This window comes from Phasianus colchicus, chromosome 1 (assembly GCF_987193195.1).
Source record: "Phasianus colchicus chromosome 1, bPhaCol1.hap1.1, whole genome shotgun sequence".
NCBI classification, from domain to species: domain Eukaryota; kingdom Metazoa; phylum Chordata; class Aves; order Galliformes; family Phasianidae; genus Phasianus; species Phasianus colchicus.
Genome location: NC_143436.1, coordinates 64,067,643 through 64,095,362, shown reverse-complemented (window position 1 = coordinate 64,095,362; position 27,720 = coordinate 64,067,643). Strand labels below are relative to the sequence as shown.

The window sequence follows — 27,720 nt, the reverse complement described above, 5'->3', positions numbered from 1 at the left end:
TCCTTTTGAAGGAGTCTCCAGCTTCCTGCCTGCTGTTGATTAGTGGAACAGAGTTAATTCAAGCAGAGTCACCTGAAATCTTTACTGGCTGTTTGGGGAGCCGGGAGGTCTATGAATGAGCAGGCTGGATAGGAGCTCTGTTCTCTCGTTCCGTCTGCTCTTGCCTGGTTTAACTGTAGTAGATAAAGTGAGGCTCTGTCTCCTTTACCGTTGGCTGGAAGCACTTTCATTTTCAGTGAGCTTTTAGAAAGTTTTTCCAGAGAAAACTGAGGATGGTTGGGAATGAAGTAAGTTTTCGAGGCATTCATAAAAATGCGTGTGGGACAAATTTACCCGCTTGCCTTTCTCTGCAGTTTGATGGGGAGGATTTTCAAAACTATCTTGTGGGAAGTAAGAGAATAAAGTCTATTTAAAGCTAGTAGTACTTGTGTCCCTACGTCACTTAGTTCTAAAAAAATCTCCACCAAAGAATCTAAATAATATTCAGCATGTTGACATGACAGATTCTCTAAATCTAAGTTTTTCAGTATGCTTTGTAATCTAGATACTTAGATAACTTTCTCTCTCACACTCATTAACTTTTAGGTTCTTTTATGTGGTTTTATGCTTCTCCAAATAGAATCTCACACTGTCTGAAATTTTTGCTAAGGGCCAAGTTCCTTCTTTCAGTACAGGCATCTTGAATTGAAATCCTGAATAATACACATGCCTACTGATTGTCTGTTTCACTACATGTCTAATTACATTTAAAATAGTGTGTGTATTATTTTGATCCCTCCCTGCACTGTGAAGAACAGAGATTTGAAAGTATCATTTTAATTTTTATAGAAATAGTATCTAGCAGGGATATTTCAGTGTGAAGATTAGGTCTCACCTCCTTGTAGGGAATAAATTGAGACCAGAATTAAGTGAGTTTCCAGGTCACCCAATCAGTTAGTGGCAAAGGCATGCTTAGAACTCAGTTACCATATGTATTTTTCCCTAATGAACTTAGTTAATCTGGTAGTGGGAATGAGAAGAAAAATAATTTGAAGCCATGTGAAACTATCCGTAATTACTGTGCCAAAGGATAAATTCCATTTAATGTTGGCTTTGTCATTCCTGAATCTCAAGATATTTTTTCTCTTTCATTTTCCATTGTGCAAACAGATGATTTTTATTCCTACTACAAACTGGCTATCCTGGCTACATGGCACCTCTAGACTAATAGTGAGAACCAGGTCCCCCCTTCATGCTTGGTGCCTCACTCAAAGTCTGTAGAAGTGGATGGAAATTGGTGTTCACATGGTTAAACTGTGTCCCTCTAGAAATCAAATACCACATAGATATAGCGTGATATAATCAGTTTCTCTGCACTTTGCTGTCTATTCTTTCTTTTCTCTCTTTCTGTTCTTTTCCCTCCTAACTTTTTCCTTTTTCTCATCTATCAGTACTTAACCTTCAGGTTTCTGTTTAGTAAACCTACCAAAGCAGAATCAATAGCATAGTCCTTAATCACACATTTTGCTGCTCAAGCTGTCAGGTTTGGGTTTGTTTGCGGAAGAGCTCTTGCATCTTTCATTTTTAGCTCTGTTTAGGATGTTCTATACCACTCAAATACATGAAGAGTCAACGCATTTGCTGTTGCTGATTGTTCTTATCTCATTGTGGTGTACGTACGGAATAAAGTTTCAGAGGTTGGTTCAGAATATAAGGAGAAAAGATAAATCTTTGCACTTCTACATTTTTAGCTCATTTTATTGCTCCATGAAGTCAGTGAGAATCAGCGTTCTAATCTGCTGAGGTAACTAGGTCACATTCTAACTACCTGTAAGTAGATGTGAAAGGAGTGAGTTTAAGCATTCTCTGACCCTAGAAAATACGGTAAATAAAACTCAAAATGATACCTGGCAGCTGTGAGTACTGAGCAGAAATGAAATCCTTGACATTCTTTTGGTAAAACAGAGACTGTAAGAGCAAGAGACTGTAGCTCAGTGCATCATCTCCAGCTAAGATCCTGTCAAGAACATTTGTTCCTTCCAGAAGTAAAACCTGTATGTTTTAGAAACTGGCTCGTGTAACAAGTTTGAAAAGTGGAGGAAAACAAAGCAGTGTATGAAAAGTCAAGTGCACATATGCCAGTGCAAAGGAGTACAAGAAGGTGGCTCATGGCTGATCTCTTGCTCCTTAGACAAAACTGAGGAGAAAGTCTAACAAATGCATCGTTTTGCAGTAAATTAGATCAGATTTCCGCATCTCCGCACTCAGTCTGTGAGCTGACAGTTCAGTAAAATGTTCCCTTGTAAGGTTCGCCCTCTTAGGAAAAGGGGCAATAATTCATCATTAGAATTTCAGAGTCCAGGTGTAGATGAAAACTGATGGAGCCTCCAGCGAGGCAGGGAAAGTGCACAGAAGAAGAAAATTTTATCTGAAGCCTAATTCCCTGGTTACAGCAGAGAATAATTAAGATAATATTGCTTCAAGAGTTCTTTAATGATTAAAAATCACATATGCAGAATCCATAAATTGGAGGGCAACAAATTGGAAGGCTACAGCGTCAGGGCTGTGTTTCGCGCGCGTCGTAGCGGGAAGTACGGTGGTGGCACAACAGCAGCCCGGGCAGCCACAGGAGACCAGGCCCATTCCAAGGACTTTGTTTAGATGCAACAAATCATTTGTCTGTTATTAACCCAGAGCTTGTAATTATGCAGATTGCCATAGATTTTCCTGGGCCTGGAAGTGAGATTGAGGGTTGTTCACACTATAGCAGGCAGCTCAGGGCTGGCCATGCATTACTGAACTTGCCACATTTATCATGTTGACTGATGGCAGCAGAAGCAGGTCTCAGGTCCCAGTGGTTAATGTAGTGGGTAATTAACTGTCATTTGCCTAGTAATAGGCTGATGATCAATGGTTTGTGTGGAAACAAATTCTAATCAGGTAGCTGATAAATGCTCAGGGAGCGAGAGCAATTGAAATTGGGGGAAACTATGTCCAGAATTTCAAAATGGCATTGTGGGTTTTTTATTATTATTATTAATGGGAGAAAACTATGTTCTTCATATAAACAGCTTTATCCAAAATTAACAATAGCTAATATAAATCTCACATGTTTGTTTTGCATGTGGTGGGGAAGAACTAATGGCAAGGAAGGCCTCCTTTTCTTTATGTAATTGAAAAATTTTAATATAGTTGGTTCTTGGCTGAAGCAGCTCCTGTGGTGGTCTCTGATTTGAGAGAGGGGGAAATCTGCACACAGTGGGTTGCAGGGCAGTAAATCTCCATCTTTCATGCTACTGAATGACATCCCCTGTTGTTTCACTCATCTGACAGTTCTAACCATGATGGGTTTCCCCACTCTCACCTGAACATGACTGTAGGAGATACACCTGCACCTAGCACCCTCTCCAGTCAAGTGTTTGGGCTGCATCTCGAGCATCAGTTTTTGCACCTCAGCTTGCTGACCCCTCTGTGCTGAGCTGAAAGTCACTGGAACCTTCCTCACACCTGTGCTCAAGTGTTATTGTTGTGGAGAACCTTTTGCAACTTGGTGTGCTTTCCTCATACAAATAAACTTGCACTGTTTTCTGTATAGACATGCAGGAAACAGAGCTGAGCCTTTCATCAGTGGGTTTGGTCTTTTCTAGTGCAAAGCCAGACACAGCTATGAAAGGTATTGAAGTCCTCTGCCCTTCAGATGAAGAATGAAAGGCTGAGTGGATCTTAGGTAGCCTTGGCAAAACCCATGCATGATGGAAATAGAACTGAAACAGAGTTTATAGGTGTCCCTGTTCATTGCAGGGGAGTTGTACTAGATGACCTTCATTGGTCCCTTCCAACTCAAACAATTCTATGATTTTACAGTGGGAATATTTATAATCTGTTTAAGTAATCTATAATTTTAGTGACTGGGCTTATGAAACTAGGAGTTGAACAAGAGCTGGTGGTGGTGGCCTGGTTGTAGACCCTTCTGTCTGGGGATGATGTTGACCAGCAGGTCATACAAGAGAGAGGGCTGTGGCTCTAAAAATAAGCACCACATATTATGCAGAAAGCACATTCTGAGTAGAAGCAGAAGGTGAAAGGATTTGGAATTAAGTAGGCTTGTTGATAACCCATGAAATTCAGTAAAATGGAGGGATGTGATTAAAAACTGCGTTCATTTTTATGTTACCAAACTGAATTTTCTACAGAGCACCTTTGAATTCATTAGTTTAGAACTGCTTTTAATTTGGTGTTTCCCTTGAGAGCCATTATATTTTTCTGCTGTCAGCCTGATGTTGAGGAAAAAAAGAAAACTGGCAGATGTGGCGTTTTCATCTAGTGTGCTTCATAGTTAAAAACAGCATTAACTGCTATGCACAAGCAGAGCATTACTTTTAATAATCCATCACAACTATTAAGTAGTTTAAATAAACTTAGTTTCAAAGATTGCTGCCATGTAGAGCTAACATATTTTTTCTTGTTCATTATAATCCTTCTATGTTACAAAAGGATGCATACGTGCAACTTTTTTGTAATACACCCACTTGAAAAGTATTGAAAATCTTTAACAAAGAGAATTTAAAAAAAAAAATTCTATAGATGTCTGGCAAAAACAGCATTTCATATTGTTCTTACAGTATTTTATACTTCTACTCCTGATGTGACTATATATAGTTTACAGCCTCATTTACTTTAATGTGCTACCTGAATAACATAATCATAGCAATAACTATGGTATAAGGTTGTAAGGTGCATGAACCGCTAATGCTTTCTGACGATTTAAATGACTTGTTCATAAAATGTTCTTTTAATAATAGTGGTAAAGCTTTTAGCACTAGATGTCAAAAATGCGAAGAATATTGGCTTTTTCAAGTGTTATTTCTTTTCTAGCTAAAGTGTGTTTTAATAATAAATAACACCAAAAGCCAAGGTTATGTGGCTCTTGTCTGAATGGCGCAGTCCAAGCTGAAGACTCTTCCCGCGTATGCAAACGGCTTGACCCCTGTCCGCACAGTTATGTAACATCCCTAATGTGTTTACTATTTCTTTGTTGAGTTTAACGAGATGTTCCTTTTACCCAGAAAGGTCAGCATAACCTGTAGAAGAATAACGTCACATTAGGTGGGATATTAGGCTGTCACCACTCCATTAGGCTCTCTTCCGACAAAGGGACTGTGCCTTTCTATTGGAAACTGGGCAGACTTGGACCACCAACACCAGCCTTTCCAGAGAGAACTGTGCTGGGAAGTCAGTCAAAGGCCAGGCAACTAGTGCAGGGAAAGAAAGATTAAAACATGCAAATCAGATTTTCTTTCCAGTTAAGCATTTTCAGGAATGTTTGTCTTTCTGTATCTTCAGGTTATTTGGCGTTACAGGAAACTGCGCTGCCTGCAGTAAGCTTATACCTGCTTTTGAGATGGTGATGAGAGCTAAGGACAATGTTTATCACCTGGACTGTTTTGCATGTCAACTTTGTAATCAGAGGTAAGAGACTGTATTGGGTCTGTTCCATAAACTAAGCATTTATTTGGCTCTATTGTACATATATGTTCAAGTGAAGAGGAAGCATCTACCAGTAATGGGAGCCTAAGATTAAGACCAGGATACTTTCCCTGGGTCTGAAGCAGAACATCTTTTATGACCTTGGCCAGAAAACTTTTTGTGCCTCAAATCCCACACCAATAAACAAGAATAACGTTGCTTCCTCTTGCTTCAAAAGGCTGTCTGTCAAGTTTAATTAATTAATATTTATAGAGGACTTTGAGATCCTTTGCTGTAGAATAGAGAGCTATATCATTTGTCACTATTGCATTAATTTCATAGGAATTCTTCATTTTTGTCACATATATTTCTTTTAAATTACATTATGTCTCTTCCTGTTGACAGAACGGTGGTCAGTTAAATTTACAAGATGTTGTTCCACCATTTTCTCTGTAGCAGCATTGGGCTTCCTATGCCCTATTTTCACTTCCAGTTCTGTAGCATATAGAAGGATCCAAACCAGACGTTTTGTTCTGAAGAGTCATGTATACAGTTGCAGAACAAAGGTCAAAAATGGTAAAATTACAAAAACTGCATTTTTCAGAGGCATTTATGGCCAACTCGCTGTAACAACATTCTCAGAGTGATGGCCAAATCCTATTAGAGAAGTTGCTAGCAGCTTTCCCATTAACTTCTATGAGGTCTAGGCAATGATAGAACCAATTATGTCCACTCCTTAATGTACCCGTTATGTTTTTTCAATTATTACATAATCCAATTTAGAATTTTATAGCAATCTTTTTTATTATTATTATTATTTTATTTATTTATTTTCCTCAAGTGGGAAGAAAAATTAGATGTACATTCCTAGGAAGTAACAAAAAATTAGGAAGACAATAGACTAACACAGCAAAGTTAGACACTGCTCTAAATAAGCTTTGCTAACTCACCTTGTCCTACTGTATGTTATTTTGTAACACTGTAGTCATTTAAATCAAACATCCCTAAAGAACTATAAAATGTACAGCTGCTAATAATTGTAACACACTACAATTACACTCTTTAAAAAAAAAAAAACCAAATTGACCTTTTTCATCATGTTGCATGGGAAATTAAAATACCAGGCAAGTAATAACCAGTGCTTAAACTATATAATAATGCAAAGTAATTATAGGTTCTAATGCTGTTTAAAGTCCTATATCAATTTTGCCTTGCCACAAAACTAAAAGACTGTATTCCAAGTAAGGGAGGCAGAGCCTTCCAGTAGTACCCACTCAAGACTCACACGTATGACTAGATTTCGTTTCTTAAACCCTTCACATCCGTTTCTGCAAACCGCTATTCTAGTATCATTATTAAAGTGCCTAATATATTTCTGTTGTTCGCTTCATTTATTACATGCCATAATGGGGCTGCATATCTTTAGTGTTGGTTATGCACAATTAGCACTTAGTTATTGTCTTGTCACTCCAGCCCATACAAGACAAACTTCTTTAATGTAAGAAGTCAGCTAATCTTCATCAGTCAAGCAAAACAGACAATGTTTGGTACCCTGAGTACAAAAGATTTTCATTATAGTTAGCACTCTTGGATCTGAAGAAGTGAACTTTCTTTTTCTTCTCCTGAAAAAGCGAAGCTGTCATGATTATTTTTAATATTCCTCCTTCACCAAAACAAGTGTGAACTAATGCGCAATTTCACTTTGCAGCTCGTATGCGTCACGCTCTGCCCTAATGCCACTTACTCCCACTGGAGAAGTGCTGTAAGGTGTTTCTGAAGTGGAGCATGCCAGGGACACTTTATAATTCTTAGCCATCTCATCCCTGAGCCTTCAATCTGGTCTCTTATTTTTTGTTTTGCGTGTAATTTGGACAAATGAATAGTTTTATATGAGAGCCTTAGACTGGGAATGTAGGAATTGATTTACCTGAAATGCAATCAAATTCACCTGCTCAAAACAGGGAGCAGCTCTAGAACTTCCAATGAATTTCAGAAATTCTCAAAAGTAGCCGTAATCCTGAATATAATGCAATAGCTCTCAAGGATCCTAATAAAACATGCTGCCTGTAGGGTACCTTTTTTTCCTCACAGTTTGGGGCTAGTGGCACTCTGAAGAATTAATTTTGTTTTTATGTAATAAATCTTATTTTGTGGATGCTCCAGCTTAGCTCCTCTGTGGTTCCTATGGCAAGGCATTCCTCTGACTACACTCTCTCATTAATAAATGGCTTTAAATCTTTTGTTTTCATTACTTGCATAATAAAAATAGAAACTATCAGTGCTAGACACTGGCCCATCACCACTAATTTATATATATATATTTCTACTATGAAACATCTTTCTTTTCTTTTAAATTGAATAATCTTGTCAGTCAATATACCATTAATAATTTCTCTTGTGCTTCTCAGCAGCCTTTTTTTTTCCTCTAGTTAAGACAGAGGAATTAAAACCAAATAGCAGACTTCAGGTGAGGATAGGTTTACAAGATAGCAGTTTTGTTTTGTTTCTTTATTCCATGCTGCTCCTTACACTCAAAATAGTCTTCTTGAGTTGACTGCCTGGATCTACTCTTCACTTTCATTCCAGCCTCTATCCATAGCATGGTATTTATTGAAGAGAAATATTTTTATTTCAAGCACATCAGCAGTATAGAAAAATCACCAACCAAACTAGGAAGGCTCACCAGTTATTGTCAGATGTACACATTTAACTTTATTCACCATCTTTATTTTCTAACCTTAATCCCTTTGCGATGTTCCTTATACTGATAAAAGCACTCCACATCTGGAGTACTACTGCAAAGCCTATGGTACTCTGTGTTGAGCTCCGTGTTTGAGATTTTTGAGATTTACAGTTCCTGTCTACCATTTTCTGAGCAGAACATATGTAATGTTCATAAGCAAACTGAGTAATTTGTTCAGTCTTCATTACTTTGTGTTTACCAGTGGTGAATGTCTCCTGTCAAGTTGTCCCTGGTTGTGTTCCTTCCAATGCTCTCTGCTTTCCAAAGTAACTACTAATTATATTACCTTACATCACACTGATCGTTGGAATGGCCAGGTTTTCAAGCTTACCATGGCATGACCCTTGTATTCCCACTGTTCAGACAGTTGATTCTGGCCTGGTGAGAGTGAAACCTGCCCATCATCAGTGCTTTTTGAGAAAAATTTGGACATTTTTCTGCTTTTCTGCACAGCTTTTCTTTGCCTTACTGTTTTTGAGCATCTTACCTTACCACTCAAGTTACAGTGTGGATGGCAGTTAGACTCTCATTTTCAAAGGACCCTTTTTGGGCCATAAACTCCATCTCTGAACTAAGCCATAATGTATCTGTCCCACTTTATTGGTCTCTTGAAAACGAGATTCAGAGTAAGAAAACATTGTTGTCTCATATGATGTACTCTGAGAACATCATGTGGCAGATCTCCACATGTAAGGGATCTCCTGAGCCACCAAATCCTGTCCCATGGTATCCAATAGACACCGTGGCATATTTTCTATTTCATAAAGCTATTAAGCTCTACCATCTAATTGCTCTGTCCAGACAGTTTTTGACATTTTTCTCTTTTTTTCCTTGCTACTGATGTTTAAAGCAGTACAGATTTTGTTCTGCTCCCAGCCTAAAGGTTTTAGCACCCCCCCTTATCTTTCTTGTCTCTGTTCTGTTTAGTAATTTGAACTTCTTTCATCTCCTAAACATTTGCAAAGCTTAGTGACAATCATCTTAATGGTGTGAATGCTCCCCTTTCTGCTCTGTAACCATATTAAACCTCTCCACAGAAGCACTTCCCTCACTTTGACAGTAGTCCCCATATCGTTGACTTCTGCAGAAAAATTTTTAAAAGAATAAAAAAAGATGGGAACCACTGGAAAAATAAACTCGTAAACAGACACTGCCTTTCACACATTGTCAGCCTGCATGTGTGTGATTGGCAAAATAGAGTGGAAAATCTTGCAAGTGGGCTCAGCTGCATCTTTGCTTGACACTTCTGACTGCAGCAATGATCTCAGCCTGCCTTTGGCTTTTCCACTTTCCAGAGTTTCGACGTCCTTCCTTTCAATTTCTGCAGCTGCTTTAGCAGCTTGTTTCATACTGCTGCCATAATTTTTGTCTGCCTCTGAAGTCAACTTGGGGTATGGTTTAAAACTCCCATCTGCTATCACCGAGGGGCATTTAAATCAACTGCTCTCCCCTTCTATCTGAAGCAACCTTTATTTTAATGGACACTGGGCTGAAAATGGTTATATACACATTCAAATCACTGTCCTGATGTAGCTGTAGACACTTCTTTCTGGTATCAAATGTAAAATGCCCACACAGTGCTGCCTTTGTTCTGTGTCAAGGTGGGGGAGAATGTGATGCTAGGAACGTGTCCATATAAACACCAATGTTAGATTTTTGTTTGTGCATTCAGCTTACAAATTCTGAAAACCTCAGTACTGTTTATTTTCATTTATTATCTTTAAATTTAGAATAAAAATTAATGTATTTTTCATGTTTGCTTTTTAAAAAATAATAAATAAAAAGCAGACCACGTTGAGGTTAGTCACTGTAAATCGAACTGTTCGGTTCTATGCATTACACTATATATTCTGTGTGTATGTAGTACATCTTACTGGTAAAAATATACAAATCCAGCCACAGCTTACACTTTCCAGCCTTTGATAATAAATGGACTCTTTGACAGAATACTAAAATTAGTAAGCCGTAGGTGCAGGCTGATGAACTGAGTGATATACAAGAGTAGTTTAGTTCTACTAGTGCTGTGTACAGATTAACATTGACTTGAGTTATATTGGAAACTCAGATTAGCTTTTAAAAAAAGGAAAGGAAGACATGCAGAAGACAAGTTACATCCCTGAGTGTAAAAAGCAGAGTGGAAGGATGTGGGCGGAGTAAGTCTGGGCTGAGGAAAAACAAATAAATGTTTCCAGATTTTATTTCTGTCTACCACGAAGATGCAGCATTACCAAGGAGCATTTCACACACAGCCATCTTTGTTCACAGCAGTATTTCTCTCACTTTCTTAAGTTTTCAGTACCTTGACATGCACCCCGTACATCAGAAAAGATGACAGACAGTAGTGAGATCTCCTTAAATGTCTTTTCTGAACAATGAAATAGCTATTTCTCAAAATTGAAGTTTTATACTACTTTTGATTAGTCTAGGTACACCTTCCCCCTCCAAACAAGGTGATAACAGAGGTCGTTTTGTAATATAAATGGCCCTCCTTCTGCCATTGTGAAATATGACAGGAGTTCTAGAATGTAGCTTAATTATAATGGTCATTCTACTAATGTCACAGTCATGTCAAAAGTGGTATTATCAATGTATGGGGGTAAGTCCAATCTGGCATGTTAATGCAGCCTATTGTATATTTTTCTCGTTCATCCTGCATGCCTATTAAATAAATTGGGTGAGGGTTTTAGGAAAGGCTGAAGACTACCATCTGCCTGCTGGAAGAGTAATAGTCTTGCCTCATTATATACTCCTAACCCAGTTGCATCTCAATATGCTCCTTGACTCTGTTTGATATATGTGCCCAAATTGTGTCCTGATTTACATCCCATGTCAATTCCGTGACGAAAACATTTACCAGAGGTGGAAGGCAAAGCTTGAATTTGCCCTTCCATTTTAAACCTGATCCAGGTTTAAATCCCGGCGTGTGCAAAAGCAGTCTGAAGGAGTTACAAGATTTAGCTCTTTGACTTCAGAAGAAGGTAAATCTGGTTTTCAGAGTCAGATACGGCTGAAAGTGTGGAACACAATGGACAGAATTTGTTGCTTTTTGTCTGTATCCTTGCCTTGTCTCATTGTATTCAGGAGCTAGCATACCACATTTAGATGTTTTTCACCAGGTTCTTACATCTTCGTAACCTAATGAGTGCATAAATCATACATTTAGTACTCAGGGATACACACAAGTCTCATCATGGTCTTGGACAATGTGCTTCGGTCACTGAGCTTGCACAGTATGAAAGTGGGTGCAGAATTCGGACTACAGGTATGGCAAGAAGCAGGTTTCCCCCCAGGCATAGTGGCTCACCTCTCAGTATGCAAACCTAGCCCCAGATGAACCTGAGAGCATCTTCCCATGCAGACAGACTCTCACCCCACAGGTTATCACACAGCCCAGCTTGTCTGGGCAAGCCACAGGCAGCCTCTCTGCAAGACAGCTGCACACTCAGAAGGTAAATGATTTGTGGAACTGTGTGTGTTTAAAGCCACTCATGCATAGAGCTGTCAAATGCCATGTAGACATAGGTAGAGCATTTCTGGCTCGACATATTAACATAGCAAAAGCAAAACACATTGACACTTTTTATTGGGAAAGGCAACCTGACTCCCTCATGTAGATAGTGTACTTTCGTACAAACTGTGGCTGAGAAACAAAATCCTTCAGCCAGGATTTTGATGCAAGTGATACAGTAAGAAGCTGTAAAAGTACTACTATGCAAGTGAACTTCATTTAGCAATGTATTTTTCTATTGGTTAAATCTTTTAAACAAATTATTCCGATAAGCTCTATGTTACGCTGGATCACAAAGGAGCACGTAGCTGAATAACATCCCCAGTTTAGAGTTGGGGTGGACATTTCAGCTTTGAGCTCCATCGGTAGTTGTTGGGGTAATTGCAGTGGGGTTGCTGATTTGCCACGGTACCTCATTTCCTCTGCTTCATACTCATCTATAGGTTCATTTAAGAGAAACTAAGATGGATTTTTTTATTGAATTTTTATGTGACTTCTTTGGGGGAGGAAAAAAAAAAAAAACAATGTCTTCAGGTATTAGCAGTAGTTAAGACTCATTTTTGTGCAAATGCACAAAAAACAATTCTGTCTGGAATACTTTCCGTAGACAAGGATACATAAGATGGAAACTAGAGAAACCCTCAAAGAACTTGTTTGCTTCAAGGATTTCACCACATTTCACCACATATACCCAAAATACTTTTCTGTTGTTGGCTGCCCAATGTACCAGGATTGGGGTGGAAAGGACAGAAGGAACCTGTAAATTCTGTAAAACTGTCTTGACCATAAATAACTTAAAGATTTTGGGATCATTCCATAATCTCGATTTTCAATCATCAGCAGCAGCAGGCAGTAATCCTAGAGAAAAAAAGTCCACAAATAAACAAACCAATTTTCCTTTAAGAGCAGAGCTAATTCTTTTCAATCCACTTTTTTATTACACTATTTTCCCTCTATCTATTTAGCTAGCATAAGGATAAATTTCCAAAGCTACCCAGTTGGAAAATAAATGGGTTCACTGTTTGTCTAGCATTCCAATCTTCACAAATGTAAATCAGTCCAACTGCTACTCATTTAAACCTCCAACTTCACAAAACATTAAAGGACTGCTTTCAATACACAATTTAATCTGTGACAATTCACCAAGATTTCTGCTTGAACATCATTAGGAATTGACTATCTGATAAAGAGAGACCACTATCAGAGGTCATGCAGGTCAACTTGTGTAATTTACGTAGTTTTACTGGGTCAACTACAGCAGACACCACCATGTGAAGGTTAAATTGTTACAATTAAATACATATACAGCTATTCCCATAGCTACTCTGTTGTTAAATCTACCGTAAACAACACAAGCATTTATATCTGACCCTAATTGTGTCCAAGATGTCACCATTTGAAAATTATACAAAAAAGGACATTATAATCTGTTACACATTAAACAATACTTCATGTAGTGAGATCCATAATTAGCGGGTAGAAACTGGTTTCATTTATTCACATCAGCGTTAAGGGGTTCATTTAGGTTACTTTCTTTCATTTTAATTGGAATAATGTGAGCAGTGCCTCCCCATATATTTTATAGCTGAAGAGTTCACCGTAAACAAAAGAATGTAACCCTGCCAAGGCAGTCACTAGGGAAACTGTTTTTCTATACATTGGCCCTATTCACTTGTTCCCCAAGCATCTTCAAGAACACCAGCTTTGCTGGGGGGAAGGGTTGAGGAGGTGTTGGTGAAGAGCCTCCTCACGCTCAAGAGTGTTGCTTAGATGGGAAATACCACTTTGCTCCAAGTTTGAAGCCAGACAGGCAGCAGTGCTAACGTTATGTGATTTTCCTACCCATCAGAGAAAATCAAATGAAATAATTCATAGCATTTTGTAGCAATCGGATCATTCTGATGCACATAATAGCGTAAAAAGCTCTGTATACTGATACCACAAGAGAGAAAGTAGTTAGCTGACTGACTAAATTTATAATCAATTGCTACAGGAGAGAAGAAGGAAAAAAAGGTTTCTCTGCATACCTGCGTATGTGTCTCTAGTTTGCATCACAATGTGTAGAAAGCTTTTTTTATACTAGGAAAGGTTCTCAGAAACACCGGTTTAAATCAATTCTAGTAAAATATTCAGCTGGAATATAAAGCAAGAAATTCTTATTGCTGTGTCTGTACAACATAAATATAATGCATCTCAGATGGGCATTCTCCTGTATATGATCACTTTGTTTTCCTTCTGATTTGTGTGGAAGCAGTACATTCACTTTTCACTCAACTCAGTAGCCTTAGCTATTTATTCTGTTTTATCTGCCTGCTGATGACCTGATCCAAGACTCCCACAGTCTTCGGTGGGCTTTGAATGAAGCTTTTGGCTGGGGAAGCAAAAGCACTGATACGCACCATGCTTTTTGAAAGCACGGAATGGATTCTGCTACCAGGGCAATTCCTCTGCTGAGCTCTCGCAGACACGCGCGGTCCGTCTGTCTGTGCTGCAGCAGACGGCGGAGGTGTGAGCCTGTGGTGGGTACAGGAAAATCGTGAACACTTGTTGTGCGTTCCTTATGTTTAAGACTTTGTCATATCATTCGCTCTCAGACTACCTTTATTTTTTGCTTTTATTGTAATTTCAGATTTTGTGTTGGAGACAAATTTTTCCTGAAGAACAACATGATTCTGTGCCAGACAGACTATGAGGAGGGTTTGATGAAAGAAGGTTATGCACCCCAGGTTCGCTGATCTGATGCCGCACCGTTAAGAATACAAAGCACTATGTTCTTTTATCTTTTTTGCTCAACATGTATATAAGAAATGACACAGGAACCTACTGAATAGCGTAGATATAGGGAGACAGAATGGTTGCGTGAAATAAAAGGCGGACTGCATCTGTATGTAGTGAAAATTGCTCCAGTTCAGAGTTGAATGTTAATTAAAAAGGTACTGTACATACAGCTGGATTCTTTTGCTTGCTATTGGGGTTTTTGGTTTATTTGTTCGGGTTTTTTTTTGTTTGTTTCTTTTTGTGTCACTTGGCATGAGATGTTTATTTTGGACTATTGTATATAATGTATTGTAATATTTGAAGCACAAATGTAATACAGTTTTATTGTGTTACCATTTGTGTTCCTGTTTGCTTCTTTGTATTGTTGCATTTAGTACAATCAGTGTCTAAACTTACTGTATATTTATGCTTTCTGTATCTATCAGCTATTTTAAATGAGCTGTATCTTTCTAGTAAAAGGAATTAAAGAGCAAATCCCAACCATTATGCTACACGTAGAGCTTAAGAATACTGTTTACATTAAAACTATTTAGAAAGCTAATAACTCTAGCAGCACCTGCTGCTATTGATGCTATGGTTAAGGGTCTATCAGCACTTCTGTTATAAGCCTCTATTTTTCAGGGGTTAAGCATCTGCTGTTTAATTGCAAAGATTTTCCTCAAAGAGCACTTTTATTTTACTACAAAATTTTGAAAAGGAAATCTGACTGTTTTGGGATATATTATAAAAGGTACAAAAGTTAATGATCTTGGGTGCTGCTTTTGTGCCCCTCAGGCATTCAGAATGCCTGGATTTGGTTTTTAATTTTGCTGTAAATTAAGTCCTAATGCAAGCCAGTGCCTCTGGGTATCTTATTTTATATATATATATATATATAAATATATATATATGTTATTTTTCTGAGCACATTTAATTTGAAGGCAGGGAGAAAAGGGAGAATACTTTGTTTATGTGCATTTCAATTTTTTTTTTTTTTTTTTTTTTTTTAATTCAATAGGGTTACACTTTCTTTCCTCTCTCTTTTTTTATTTTATTTTATTTCTTTTTTAAAATTGGGGTTTAACCCTGAAGTTTTCAAGGTCTGTGTCCTCAGCAGACCCTGGAAAATACTTAAACTAGAAGGCACTGTAAGCAGCCCCCTCTAAGGGTCTATCTGCATCAAGGAAGGGACCCTGAGCTGGCACTAGAAGAGTGGCTGCTCTCTGGGACCTGCCTCAGTGCATGCTGAAGGTAATTTAAATGCTGATATAGATGGGACAAAACTTTGAAGTACCAGTACAGAAAGTGAGGGCTACCACAGTCAGTCCCACAAGTACTTAGTTCCTGAGAGCATCCCACAGCTTTGTCCCATCAATATTGGAGATTAAAATCTTTCTGACCAAGGTAGAGTTATTGTTGACACCTACTGTCGCCAGTCAGCTCATTTTCTAGGAGAGGTGGACCAGTGTTTTTAAAGCCATGAAGCTATTGGATCAGCAGGATGTCCTTAAGTGCTCATACCCCTGACAGAGCTTACAGGTGTTTGCATTGGAAAGCAAGATGAATGTTTAAAAAGCTGTTACACGCCTATTTAATTCCTTTCTCTTTGCCACTGTCATCTAGCTCACCAGGAAACAGCCTGCATTTGAAAAAAACAACACACACACACACAAAAAAAAGAAACATCCAATATCCTATGTTGCTATGAAGCTGAGCTCTTGTTTTTGTTTAGCCTGAGAACCTTCAACTCTGCTGAAGTTCACTGCTGTCCTTCCTAGCTCCCCTTGTCCTGTTGTTGCAACGTATTTTTGCTAGGGATGGGGAAAGAAACACTGTAATGCAGTGGGGTAACTCCTTTAGTGTGTGGTTTTGAGTACACTGCTCGGTGGATTGAGTTAGAAATGGATATTTAGTTCTAATGACTATTGTTACTGTGTGGTTTTGTTTCTGGCTGTGAACCCTTTTAAAAATAAGCATGACTCTCATAACTTGGCTTTACCCATACAGGACCAGCAAGAAATGAAAAGACTCATCAGGCTGTTCTTGCTAATTGGAAGAAATAGTTTCAGACAGCTTTTTAAATGAAATTTAGCCCTACTTTGAGAACTCTCTTCCTCCCCACCACAAGTCTCTCTTCCACTCCCTTCCAGTCTCTTAATGTCTTTAAGGCACCAATGCAGCAGAGGTACTATTGGGCTCTTCCAGGTAATCTTCAAGTGCAATAAACATCTTGTCCTCTCCGTGAAGGTAAGGATGTCCAAAAGGGAAAAAGTATTATTTTTATTCCAATTTCAATTTTCTCTTCTGGCCACTGTTGTTTATTCCAGTTAGAAGCCAGAAAGAGTTCATTTGAGCTTTCCTCTGGTAGATTACAGACTAGATAGAAGTCCCTGGTTCAGAAATAGGTCTGGGGAATAGGAAGTAAAGGACCTTGGTTCTATCTTCGACTTGCTATAAGCTTGGGCAAGTCACTCAACTTCTCTGTGCCTCAGTTGCCCCCATCTGCCAAGTGGGGCTAAATACATACACTGCTTTTGTAAAGCAGTTCAGCTCTACAGAAAATCAAGAGCTATGCACGTAAATGTTACTAGCAGCATTAGGACATTCTGGGAAATTCAGAGCATTCATATGTGCAGTAAGTAACCATGGATCTGAGGTAGGAGAGTACCAAAATCATCTGATCTGCAAGAGATTTGTTGGGGATGAAGGTAAATACATACTAGCAGAGCTGTAAATGCTGTAGCACTTGACCACAAAGTGCAACTGCTCGGCTCTGCATGAGGTAAATGAAGAGAGTGAAATGGGAAAATAGCAGCTCATTGCTACTTGCAGTGTTACTCATATGTACACGTGTGCATTTTGTGATATGTTGCTCGATATGGAGAAGAGAATGGTGGTCCTGCTACAGAGGGAAGAAAAATTAGTCTCAGAGTTCTATCAGTCCTAGCTGATTTGCGGATCAAAAACCATTGATATGCATGTTTGAAGTGCTGCAATGTGATCATATGGCATTGCTCTGAGCACTCTGATCATCTGTATCTTAATCACTTACATATCTAGACTTAGTATCCAGAGATATAATATAAATGTAGATTTGAGGTAGGTCAAAGATTGATTACACTTTTTCCTGTATTTCAAACTTACATCTTGCTTGGCTGTTAAAATAATAGCTGGGAGTTGATATATTTAATGGAAACATTTACAGCACCACAGTATAATATCATAAGACAATATTAAAAGAGACTATCTGCCAGACCGCCTTATTGATCTTTTTGATTGAAGCCCAGACCACTCCTTTGGGTTTTTTCTTAGCTTTTCTTCTCCATCACTGTCCGTGTCAACATGCTCCATTGGTATATAGTAAAACATTCTGCTACTGACCATTGTTCAGTGTATGCTTATTTTCCAGACAAAATTGCTTCCACTTGCATCTCCTGTCTTTAGGGTATTTTAACTCTATCTCTACAGATCTCTAAGTTTAGCCAGTCCAACAACAGTGACAACAACAAAAAACATAACACTATTATTCTTGAGCTGCTGTTTTTTAAGCCACGTGGAGAGTTATTATAACCTTGTTTTTCAACGGTAGAAAGCTCCTCTGCTGATCACAACATGCTGTGTCTTATTGTGCCACAACTAGCAATACATCAAGATGGCCTGGATTCTGCAGGAGCTGTGACCAGGGCTAAGAGTCGATCTGTTTCTTAACTGTATTTTTATCTTCCTTAACTTTTTTTTTTTTAATATAAGCATATCTTCATGCCTCTTCCTGCCACCCCCCTCTCTCCCCAAATGCTCAAATTTATGCTCATGTAATGTAAATAAAGAAAATTCATCCTCCACCCCCTCAAGTGTTCCTAATTGCCTACATGTAAAATGAGGAAAATCGATTGAAAAGTGGTCAGTGAGAAAAGAGAATGTGGGGAAAAGAAACAAACAAACAGGGACTATGGTAGGATTTAGCCTGTATAAAGTACTTTAAAGGCTTTTTTCTACATAATATACAGCAGCTTCTTATAATTTTCTCAGCAGTAGGTAGTTTACAGTCATCTGTACCTAGAACAAATCTTGTCAAAAATGAAGGTCTGTAGTGATTGCTGGGTATAATTTTATACATTTAGCTGATTCTTCTGAAAGCTTCCACTGTGCTGCTGTTGTCAGACTAAATTATCAATTTAGCCATTTGTTGTTTAATGAATAAAAAATTCCTATGGCATTGAAGATGTTGTGGTTTCAATAAAGCAAAAGCTTTAACAATTCAAGCTACAGAAAGCAAAGTGTGTACTGTATATAAGAACAGTGTTTTTATTCTTTTAAATACCACTTTAGATAAAAAAAGCCAATTACATATTCACTTAATACATTTCTCCTACTTCAGTCCAATGATGCAGACCAAACCTGTTTACTGTTCACTTCAGTACCTTGCAAAAGGAAACCAAAATACAGTATGTGCAACGTAATAGGCCATTAGCACAAACATGCTCCCAGTAAAAATCTTTTGTGTAGGCACCCTTTCTAGAAGCTGCCAATTGTGGGTGATAGAAGTATTATAAAGAAAGTGATTTTAATACTATTTAAGGCATTAAAAGCTTCAGAGTATCTGTTTAAAGCCTTAAAGTAATGGTTGCATGTATCTAATACCTTTTAAAATGCCCTTCTGCTGATTTATATTCATCCTCAACCTGCTAATAATGAGTATACATAAGCAAATACCATCTTCCACCTATTCAGCGTGTCATTGGTATGAAAGCCCCAGAAAATATCTCACGTAATCAGCGTGTTCAGAGAGTTATCTAGCACAAATTACTCATTAACTCAATAGCACATAATAAAAAAGAACATCAATTAATTAATGAGTCACCCTCAGATCACTTTGATTACAACACAGCTCTGTTGAAACAGCAGTTATAAATGGAGCTGCCTCTCTTTATTCATTGTTTGCAATTGGCCCATTATTTTGCGGAGACCAGTGTCATATTTAACACATGCCTGCAGGTAATTGTGTGATTAGTTTCATAAATGGAGATGCAGAGGGAGAACACGGAGCAGTCACTGCAGGCGAGTGGAAGGGGTGGGAATGGAGAGCGCTTCCTGGTAGTGGAAGCGGGCCAGCAGGCCTCCATGGCGCAGAGGAGGCCAACCTCCTGTCTGCATGCTGCTAGCCACAACTCAGCACTTAGAGCTGCTATGGCCAGCCCGTACTTTAACGTAAAGATCACAAAGCGCTGCGCTCACGCCTCTGACTTGGGCCTCCCAACACATCGTGACTTGGGTATTACCAGTGTTTCATGAATGAGAGCACAGAGGCATGGAGGTTCAGTGGGCTTCCCAACACCACACAGCCAGCCTGTGCTCCTCGAACCCCACCATTAGCAGGACTTGTAAGGTCTCTCACACCACTGCCTGAACGTGAGCCTTTCCAGTGCTATGCCTGGAACAACGCACACATACTCCTCCTTGATGCTCATGGATGGATCAAAGAGAGAGGAAAGACCGAAGCCCCAAAGTTTATTTCTTCAGATTAATTGCATTTGGTGAAAATGGGCTGGGGAGGAGACTCAGGAGAGATGACTTTTTTTGTTTTTCTTAATTAATTAAAAAAATAAAAGCTCATCACTTAAAGTTTTTTTATAGGAAAGATTAATAAAAGAACACAAAGTCACCACCTAAAGTTCCTAAACTATCTTGGTTAAATGCCATTTCAATAAGCTTATAGTGTAATTATAACAGTTCCCTTAGGTAAGTAAGAAACATCTGTTAGTAACACATAGCAGGTGTTAGCAATTACACATACTGATTTTTTTAAAGTGTTTTTAATTAAAAAGAATTCTGTTTTCTGAAAAGGAAAGCACAGTAAGTCCAAACAAGCTTTTGTTTGTGTGGCTCAAGATCATGTAATATGCAAAATGATAAAGGTAAAATCAACTTAAATTAGCAAAGATTTGCACATTTGACTCCAGATTATTGCAATCAAAATGAAGTTGGGATTCACCGCACTATTGTAAAGCACATAACATTAGTATTCTAAGCTGAGTCTCATCTAATGTATGAAATCCATACAGTTAATGTAATCACTGAACACATCTAAGTGGAGTGTTTGAAGCTAGTAAGATTGCTACTGTTGAGCAAAACATTATAGGTGTTGTAAGAAAGCAGCAAATTGCAAGGAATTCTACATAATAGTTTCTTCAGATTCCCTTTTGTCCCACTACTGGGAAACTGCTTCTAGATCATGTTAGAGCAAAATCAAACTATGTTGTCAAATTACTTTGAAAAACTAGCCAAGAGCAATTTACTCTTAACAATGTGCTATGCTCCCCTGTTGAGAAATAACTAGGAAGGGCCACTATGGAAGGCCAACTATTTGGAAGTGTTTCTAATACAAATTAAAAGATAATGAGATAACAAATTTGTGTCCCTGTCCTGCCACCATCTCTCCCCATAGATGCCAAGTTGATGATATCAGGCATGTCGGGATTTAAATCTCACCATAAGCATTCACTTTTCCTCTCGCATAAACCACCTAAGCAAACTAGTTGGCAACAAGAGTGGGAAGCACAAGCATTAGTATAAGATGAATCTGCCATTGTGACCAGCTGGGATCCAGGATGCATGTGTTTGTCATTTTACAAGTATTGTTTTTCTTGAAAGTGTCTCTACATTCCAATGCAGGAAAGTAGTCTTTCTACCAACAGTCTACAACACTGTATATGGCATTATTTTTCTTCATGTTTTTCACAGCACTTTGGTTTCTCTGAGGAAACGCATACATAAAATAACGGAAGAAAAAACCCTATCAGAAGATTTGTCAAAGAAAAAATGTGTATATATGTCTACTCACTCTTTTAAAGAAGAGAAGATCATATTTTTAACATTTTTCTGCTGTTGAGAAACTTTCTTTCTATCCTGTATTCCGTTGTTATTACTAAGCATCCTAGTCAGTTATTCAATATCTTTACCATTTATTTGAGCTCTTCTTGATATCAAGGTCATTAAACCTGCTGTCAGATGTATCCAACCAAGACACTGCTGGTATAGTAACAACTTTCTGGATGAACAGAACAAGAAAAGTATTATGGGCCTTTTAACTTTTACATTAGTAAGAACTTTAAGGTACTTAAAAATGCCTACTTCATAGCTTATTAGCCATGTATGATTGCAGTATAATATCCAGGTATCCAAAACAGATGTCTTACAGTTAGCCAAACATGAGATCTGAGAACAACAACAAGAATAATTTACCAAAGTATTTTTATGTTGAAGAAGAGCATTTTAGCATACATTGTACAGTAGCCTTGTGACAGTAAGTAGATATTCATTAAAAAGAAAAAAAAAAAAGAGAAGATAAAGCAAGGTGGGATGGTGTTAATAAATGCTGAACTAACAAATGTCTTTAATTTAGAATGACAACCTCACATTTGGTCCTACAGTCTCATAGTCATCATGTAAATGATAAAGTAGCATCAATATCACTCAGTCCAACTACTCACCAAGGGAGGCATATAATAGCAATGAAGCCAAGCACTTGACGATTAGACAATAAGGCAACAGCAGCACAAACCTGGGTCCCAGTGTGGATTTTGCTCTCTATATCTTTTACACCAAGGCAATGGAGTCCAAATGATAAAACAATCCTCCTTGTGTCCTGCCTACTGCCAGCTTAGACCTCCTGGTATACATCTTTTCATCTTACTGAACTCCTTTTAACATAGGAGTTATCTATTTTAGTACATGTTCTTATAGTATCAGGAACTATTGACATTTTCAACAAAATGAAAATCCCTTCAAGCAATCTGCACATTTGTGATGAACATCCCACATGTCCGTACCCCTCTCCTTCTTTAATTGAGGATACCTGCTCTTGGAGTCTGAAAGTCATCTTGAAGCAACTCTGCATAATTGAAGTCATACTATAGGATCATAGTGCTGGCATTTACTGGGATAGTGAAGCCACATGGAACTATCATAAAATTTCAGGGCTGCAGTCACCCTTGTCTCATTGTGTAGCATTGTAATAGGAAGTTTATAGAGAGGTTGGGTTTTTAAGGACAGGATGGGTATCAATTTGTTCCAAAGTTTTTATTGTGCTAATGAACTGTAACAGCTCTAATCTATTTTTAGATGGTGGCATTTCAAGTCTCTCTGCTCCTCGGTTCAAAATCCATAATGTGGAGATAATATACCACTTTTCTACCTCACGGGATCTGTGAGGGTAGTAACTGTGGGATTTTGCAACACAGCCAGCTAAGCATATAAAATACCTAAACAGGAGAACTGCAATATACATACAAATTCTGGTTTAGGAATTCTCCAAAACACTAATTGCTGGAGACTCAAGAAGTACTGGGAAAAGGATTTTTCCCTCTTTTCCTTAACAGAGTTCCAAACCACCTTTTAATAGTCCCTGTGAAAGACAGATGCTGGGTTAGATGAGAACTTTGGCCTGACCCAGAACGGCCATCTTACATTATATTCTTCCCCGAGGTGCTACAAGGACTAATGTGGTGCAAAAGAATGTGAGGCAAAGAAAACAATTACAATCCATACAATTTATTTTCACGTTCACGATTATTCTTTTACAAAGTGGATGCCAATTATCCCTGCCTGCTTCTCAAGCCATTATTAATTGGTTGATTACACAAAGCAGAGGCAGATGAGATGTGAACTGAAAGATCTGAAAGGGAGAGTGAATAATATCCTTAAGGCTAAACTCACAGAAGAAGAAAATGCTGCATCTGACGTATGAAGAGATGGTACCTTCAGACCTGCTATTGCAGTCTTTTCTTACCCTCCCAAGGCAAAGATAAAACCAAACAGATCTGCAAGTGTATGAGCCCGCGTGACATCCTTGGTGGGTTCTCTCTGCCCTACCTGCAATGCACAGAGAGCACTGGGAACAAGTGTATTTTGGCTCTTTTGGAGGACATAACAGCAGCCAGTAGAGTGAGTATTTCTACTTCAGCTGCTCTCTTGCCCAGCTGTGCCTTTCACAAGCAAATCATTCAGTTCCGTTAACACAGTACTGCCCAATGCATAGCAGAAGAGATTGCTTCTATAGGTGATGCTATCTCGCTGAAAACACAAAGGCCTGTGTAAAATCCACACCTTATCCACACCTCATTCTCTTTCCAGCTCCAAACTGATGTTCCGAAATTTGATGTTTGCTTCTTCTTTTGCTGTTGTTCACAATTAGTTAATTAATTCATTGGAAGATAGGAATAGACCAACAATCTATTACAGACTCTTGCTTTGGTCACACCACCGATCATACACAAGGCCCATATAAATCAGATTCATCTTCACTAAAATCAAAAGGAGTGCTGCTGCTGACAGCAGCAGAGATATGATTTTACCTCTGGGAAGAATAATGGATGGCAGAAGGCAGCCCTCTGTCCCGGCTCAGCTTTCTGGCTGGCCCAAGCACTCAGCATGCTGCAGAAGGGCTCAGAAAAACTCAACTGGAAGCTAGCTCAAGCGTCAGCAAACTGACTTCCCCTCAGCCAAAATTTGAATGTAGATTTTTGGAGCTGAAAACTTACTGTGATAAGTTATCGTGACCGCTTATCTCTGTTAAAGACATTGAAAAATAGTCTTCCTTGAGGCTTCTCTTCTCTACGCACATCTCTCTCCCTCCAATTAGACTTCAGTCCATTAGGTATTACTAATCCACACACATCTGTGAACTGCAACATGGTCTATTTCTACAAGCAGCAAAGCAGCCCAGCAAGAACTCACATACAAAGATTGAGCACAATCAGATAAAAATAGGAAATCTGACTTTTAGAAGTCTTAGAGCCTCTTGTGCTTTAAACAAGCAAGTCAGTGAAAATAAGCACTTTCAAAATGAAGCTGTCAGACTGTGCTGTAGCATTTCTAGATGTTTCTGTCCCTAGCAATCCCCCCTGCCTTTGTCTTGCAGTCCTCTACCCCCAGGACAACACAGACAGCCCATTAGTTTAAGACATCAGCAAAAGGATCTGTACAGTAAGGCACTGTATTCAGAATGGGGCTGCAGAGGGGTTGGCACCTTGTTCGCCCCACATGAGACCTCAGGAGCAGTTTTGGCTCCATCAGCCCACATAGGAACATTGGCACCAATGTGCATTGGGATTTGACTCCAAAGAATAAAAAATGCTGGGAAACAGAGGTTTGTTAATGGTGCACTCTGTGGCTTGTAATTGTTCTGTTTTTGACCTCTGGATATTCATTCAGACCTATTTTCTCAAAAATGGTGTTGTGCACCTCTGCGTCCTTCCACCCTTTATCACCCTTCCTGGTGCAGGATCCCAGCCAACCCACCAGCATGCAACTGAAATGCTTAGGCAATGCCTGCGGCTGTTTAGAATGCAAAGGCACAGAAATGATCAGCACTATCAAACTTTTTATTTTAATATAAGCTAGACAAGCCCCAGGCATATTTGCACCTGCAATTGCTTACCTTATCCATTGCTATGCCCCATAGATCTGCTTGTTTCAATTGACCCTCAGGCAGTAACCCTCCAAACATATCCAAATTGTTCTCTGCCTTGTGTTAACACATTCTCAAATGACAGATTTAAGGTCCTAATTTTCACATTTAAAAACTCAGACTGTGCAGTCCAGTCTTGTTTCCGGATGGAAAAATTGCAGTCTTGTGTTGTACAGACTACGTAAGCTAAATGAGGTTGGAATTTACATATGCAGAAGATCCATGCAAAACAAGGATTTCTTAGTATTACTTAGCCCCTAGGCAGAAAAGTTCAGATGCAGAGAGTTAGCAAAGCAAAGAGCAAGGAGGAAAGTTTAGGGAGGAATCACCATCTGACAGGTGAATGGGTTTTCCCAAAATCACATCAGTCAATATCCATGAAAAAACTCTTGAGAATCCTCTTTTGCAGAACAGTGTTTAGATTCCAGGGTTAGAATGTTCAGAATTGTCCTCAAGTATATGGGATTATCCCACAATTTCTTTATCATCTTCACCTTTAGCAAAATAACTTCTCCAAAAACAGCATAATGTACAAAAAAATATTTTTGAAGAAAATCATAAAATCCTTAGAGCTGAAATAGACCATTAAAGGCCATCTAGTCCAACTCCCCTGATGATGGAACAGGAACACTACAGCTACATCTGGTTGCCCAGGGCCTGATCCAGCCTCATCATGAAAGTCTCCAGGAATGGGGCATCAATCACATCTCTGGGCAAACAATTCCACTGCCTCACCACCCACACTGTAAAAGAATTTTTCCTTAAATCTAACCTAAATCTACCCTCTTTAAGATTGAAACCATTTCCCCTCGTTCTATCACCACAGACTCTGCTATGGAGCCTGTCCCCCTCTTTCCTGTAGCTACCCATTAGACACTGAAAGGCCGCTATCAGGTCACCTAGCAGCCTTCTCTTCTCCAGGCTGAACAGCCCCAGCTCTCTCAGTCTATCCTCATAGGAGAGGTGTTCCATCCCTGGGATCATAATGCATCCTCTGGACAGACTCCAACAGGTCCATGGCTCTCCTGCACATCTGCATGCAGACCTCCAAGCGAGGTCTCACCAGCACAGAGTAGAGGGACAGGATCACCTCCCTGATCTGCTGGCCACGCTTCTTTTGATGCAACCTGAGATATGGGCTGTGAGGGCACACTGCTGGCCCGTGCCCAGTTGGCCATACACCACTCTCCCAGGTCCTTTTCGGCAGTGCTGTGCTCAATCCTTTCATCCCTCAGCTTGAATTGGTAGCGGATGTTGCCTAGTATCGAAATTAGTTCTACTCTGTCAAAAATACAAGTTCCTGACTGATCACTTTATGCCTGACCCAAAGGAGTCTGTTGTATAGATGTTTCAACCTTGAAATCCCCTTTCCACTCCCTTTTTTCCAGCATTGCTTTACTACCATCTATGAGGCCTCACCTCCTGGTCAGAGCTGAAGCAGACAAGGGATGACTCTGCCCCTCTGGAGCCAGTTAAGAGATATTTTGACTGGAGCATCTTGTAGTATCTTTTTTTTCTTTTTCCTTTTTTCTTTTTTCTTTTTTTCTCCTTTTTTTAAGTAGCGGCTCTGCATTATTGACTTTTTCTTTTATGTTACAATATAGAAAGATATTTTTTAAATGCCAAAGAGATCATGTTTTTTAGTTTGTTTTTCCCTTTGCCAGAGGGACTAAGCGTACGTTCACTTCTTTGTTTCCTTGTGTTGCAATCTGTTATGTTGTTATTGAAGGCTCAGAAGAAGTTCCTGTTTGCATTTCCTTAATTGGGCTTTATGTTTTCATAAAGGCAGAGAGAAAAGATTTCAGTGAGTTTTTAAGACAGCAACCTCTGTAGCAAAAGTCACAAACAATGATAACATAGCGAGACCATCTGAATAGATGTGTCCTCTGGGAAAATAAATGATGGTTGTAGTACCAGAAACCAGTTCCTGCAGATCTGGGGACTGGGGTCTTTCCACTGCAGAATGAAAAATCCTCCTCCTGCAGCTACTCTGCCCTTTACACATACCTTCAAAGGGGATTATATTTTAATGCAATTGATTAATAGATAAGCATTTTATGGAACTGGCACATCTTGCTTTTTCAGAGCAGGCAGCCGCAGATTCTAACGATAGGAACATCCTAATTTGCTTCATAATCAAATAACCAGCTCTTATTGTGCATACCATGAATATGCTCATTTAGGCCATCAAGCAGCAGAGTATATAAGCTCGTAATTGACTTTAATATGTGAAGAGTAACATTAGCTGTAGCTTCACAGGTTTGATAACATCAAAGTAATGTACGAATTGATATGACTGGCACAAATTGGAATATGGAAAGTCACCATATTGGGTCAGACTTCATCATTACCCAGCATTCTGCCCTTTCTGGCTCCTATCAGATCTTTTACAGCCTTCTTTCTCATACCACAGGTCACAGTGAATCAAAGAAGGACAAGAAGGATTAGAAAAATCTTATTTTTTAAAAAAGTTTTAGGGATTTTTAAATAATTGTAAAACTGAATTCCAAAAAGCATAAAACTTTAGGAAAAAAAAATAAAAAAAAAAACACCACTAAGTTTATTGCTGGCAGTAGGTCAGTCCTCAGGGGTGGTGGAATGAAATGTGGTAGTAATTATCAGCACCGCATGTTTGTAGTCATTAGGGATAGCTAACTACCTTTAATCATGGCCAAGGTTCAGTTCCCCCAGGCCAAAGGAGCCAGCATTTACACCTGCAGCCAGTAATTACAGCTGCTTGCACTGCTGCAGCAAAGGGCTGAACTGCTGCTAGTAGGGCCTTCAAGCAGCAGCCTGGCC

The 27,720-nt window shown here is 38.9% G+C and overlaps 1 protein-coding gene across 8 annotated transcripts in view; it reads left to right on the top strand.

Moving 5' to 3' along the window:
* The window catches only part of LMO3 (LIM domain only 3), a 59,006-nt gene extending 44,057 nt beyond the window's left edge, over window positions 1-14,949 (top strand). For all 8 annotated transcript variants that reach the window (XM_090145861.1, XM_090145827.1, XM_090145806.1 and 5 more), the window contains 2 exons: window positions 5,323-5,448; window positions 14,326-14,949. In XM_090145861.1, coding sequence (XP_090001987.1) covers window positions 5,323-5,448; window positions 14,326-14,431 — 232 coding nt within the window. In that variant the 3' untranslated portion in view covers window positions 14,432-14,949. The remainder of the gene's footprint in view (window positions 1-5,322; window positions 5,449-14,325) is intronic.
* Window positions 14,950-27,720: the final 12,771 nt, after the last annotated feature.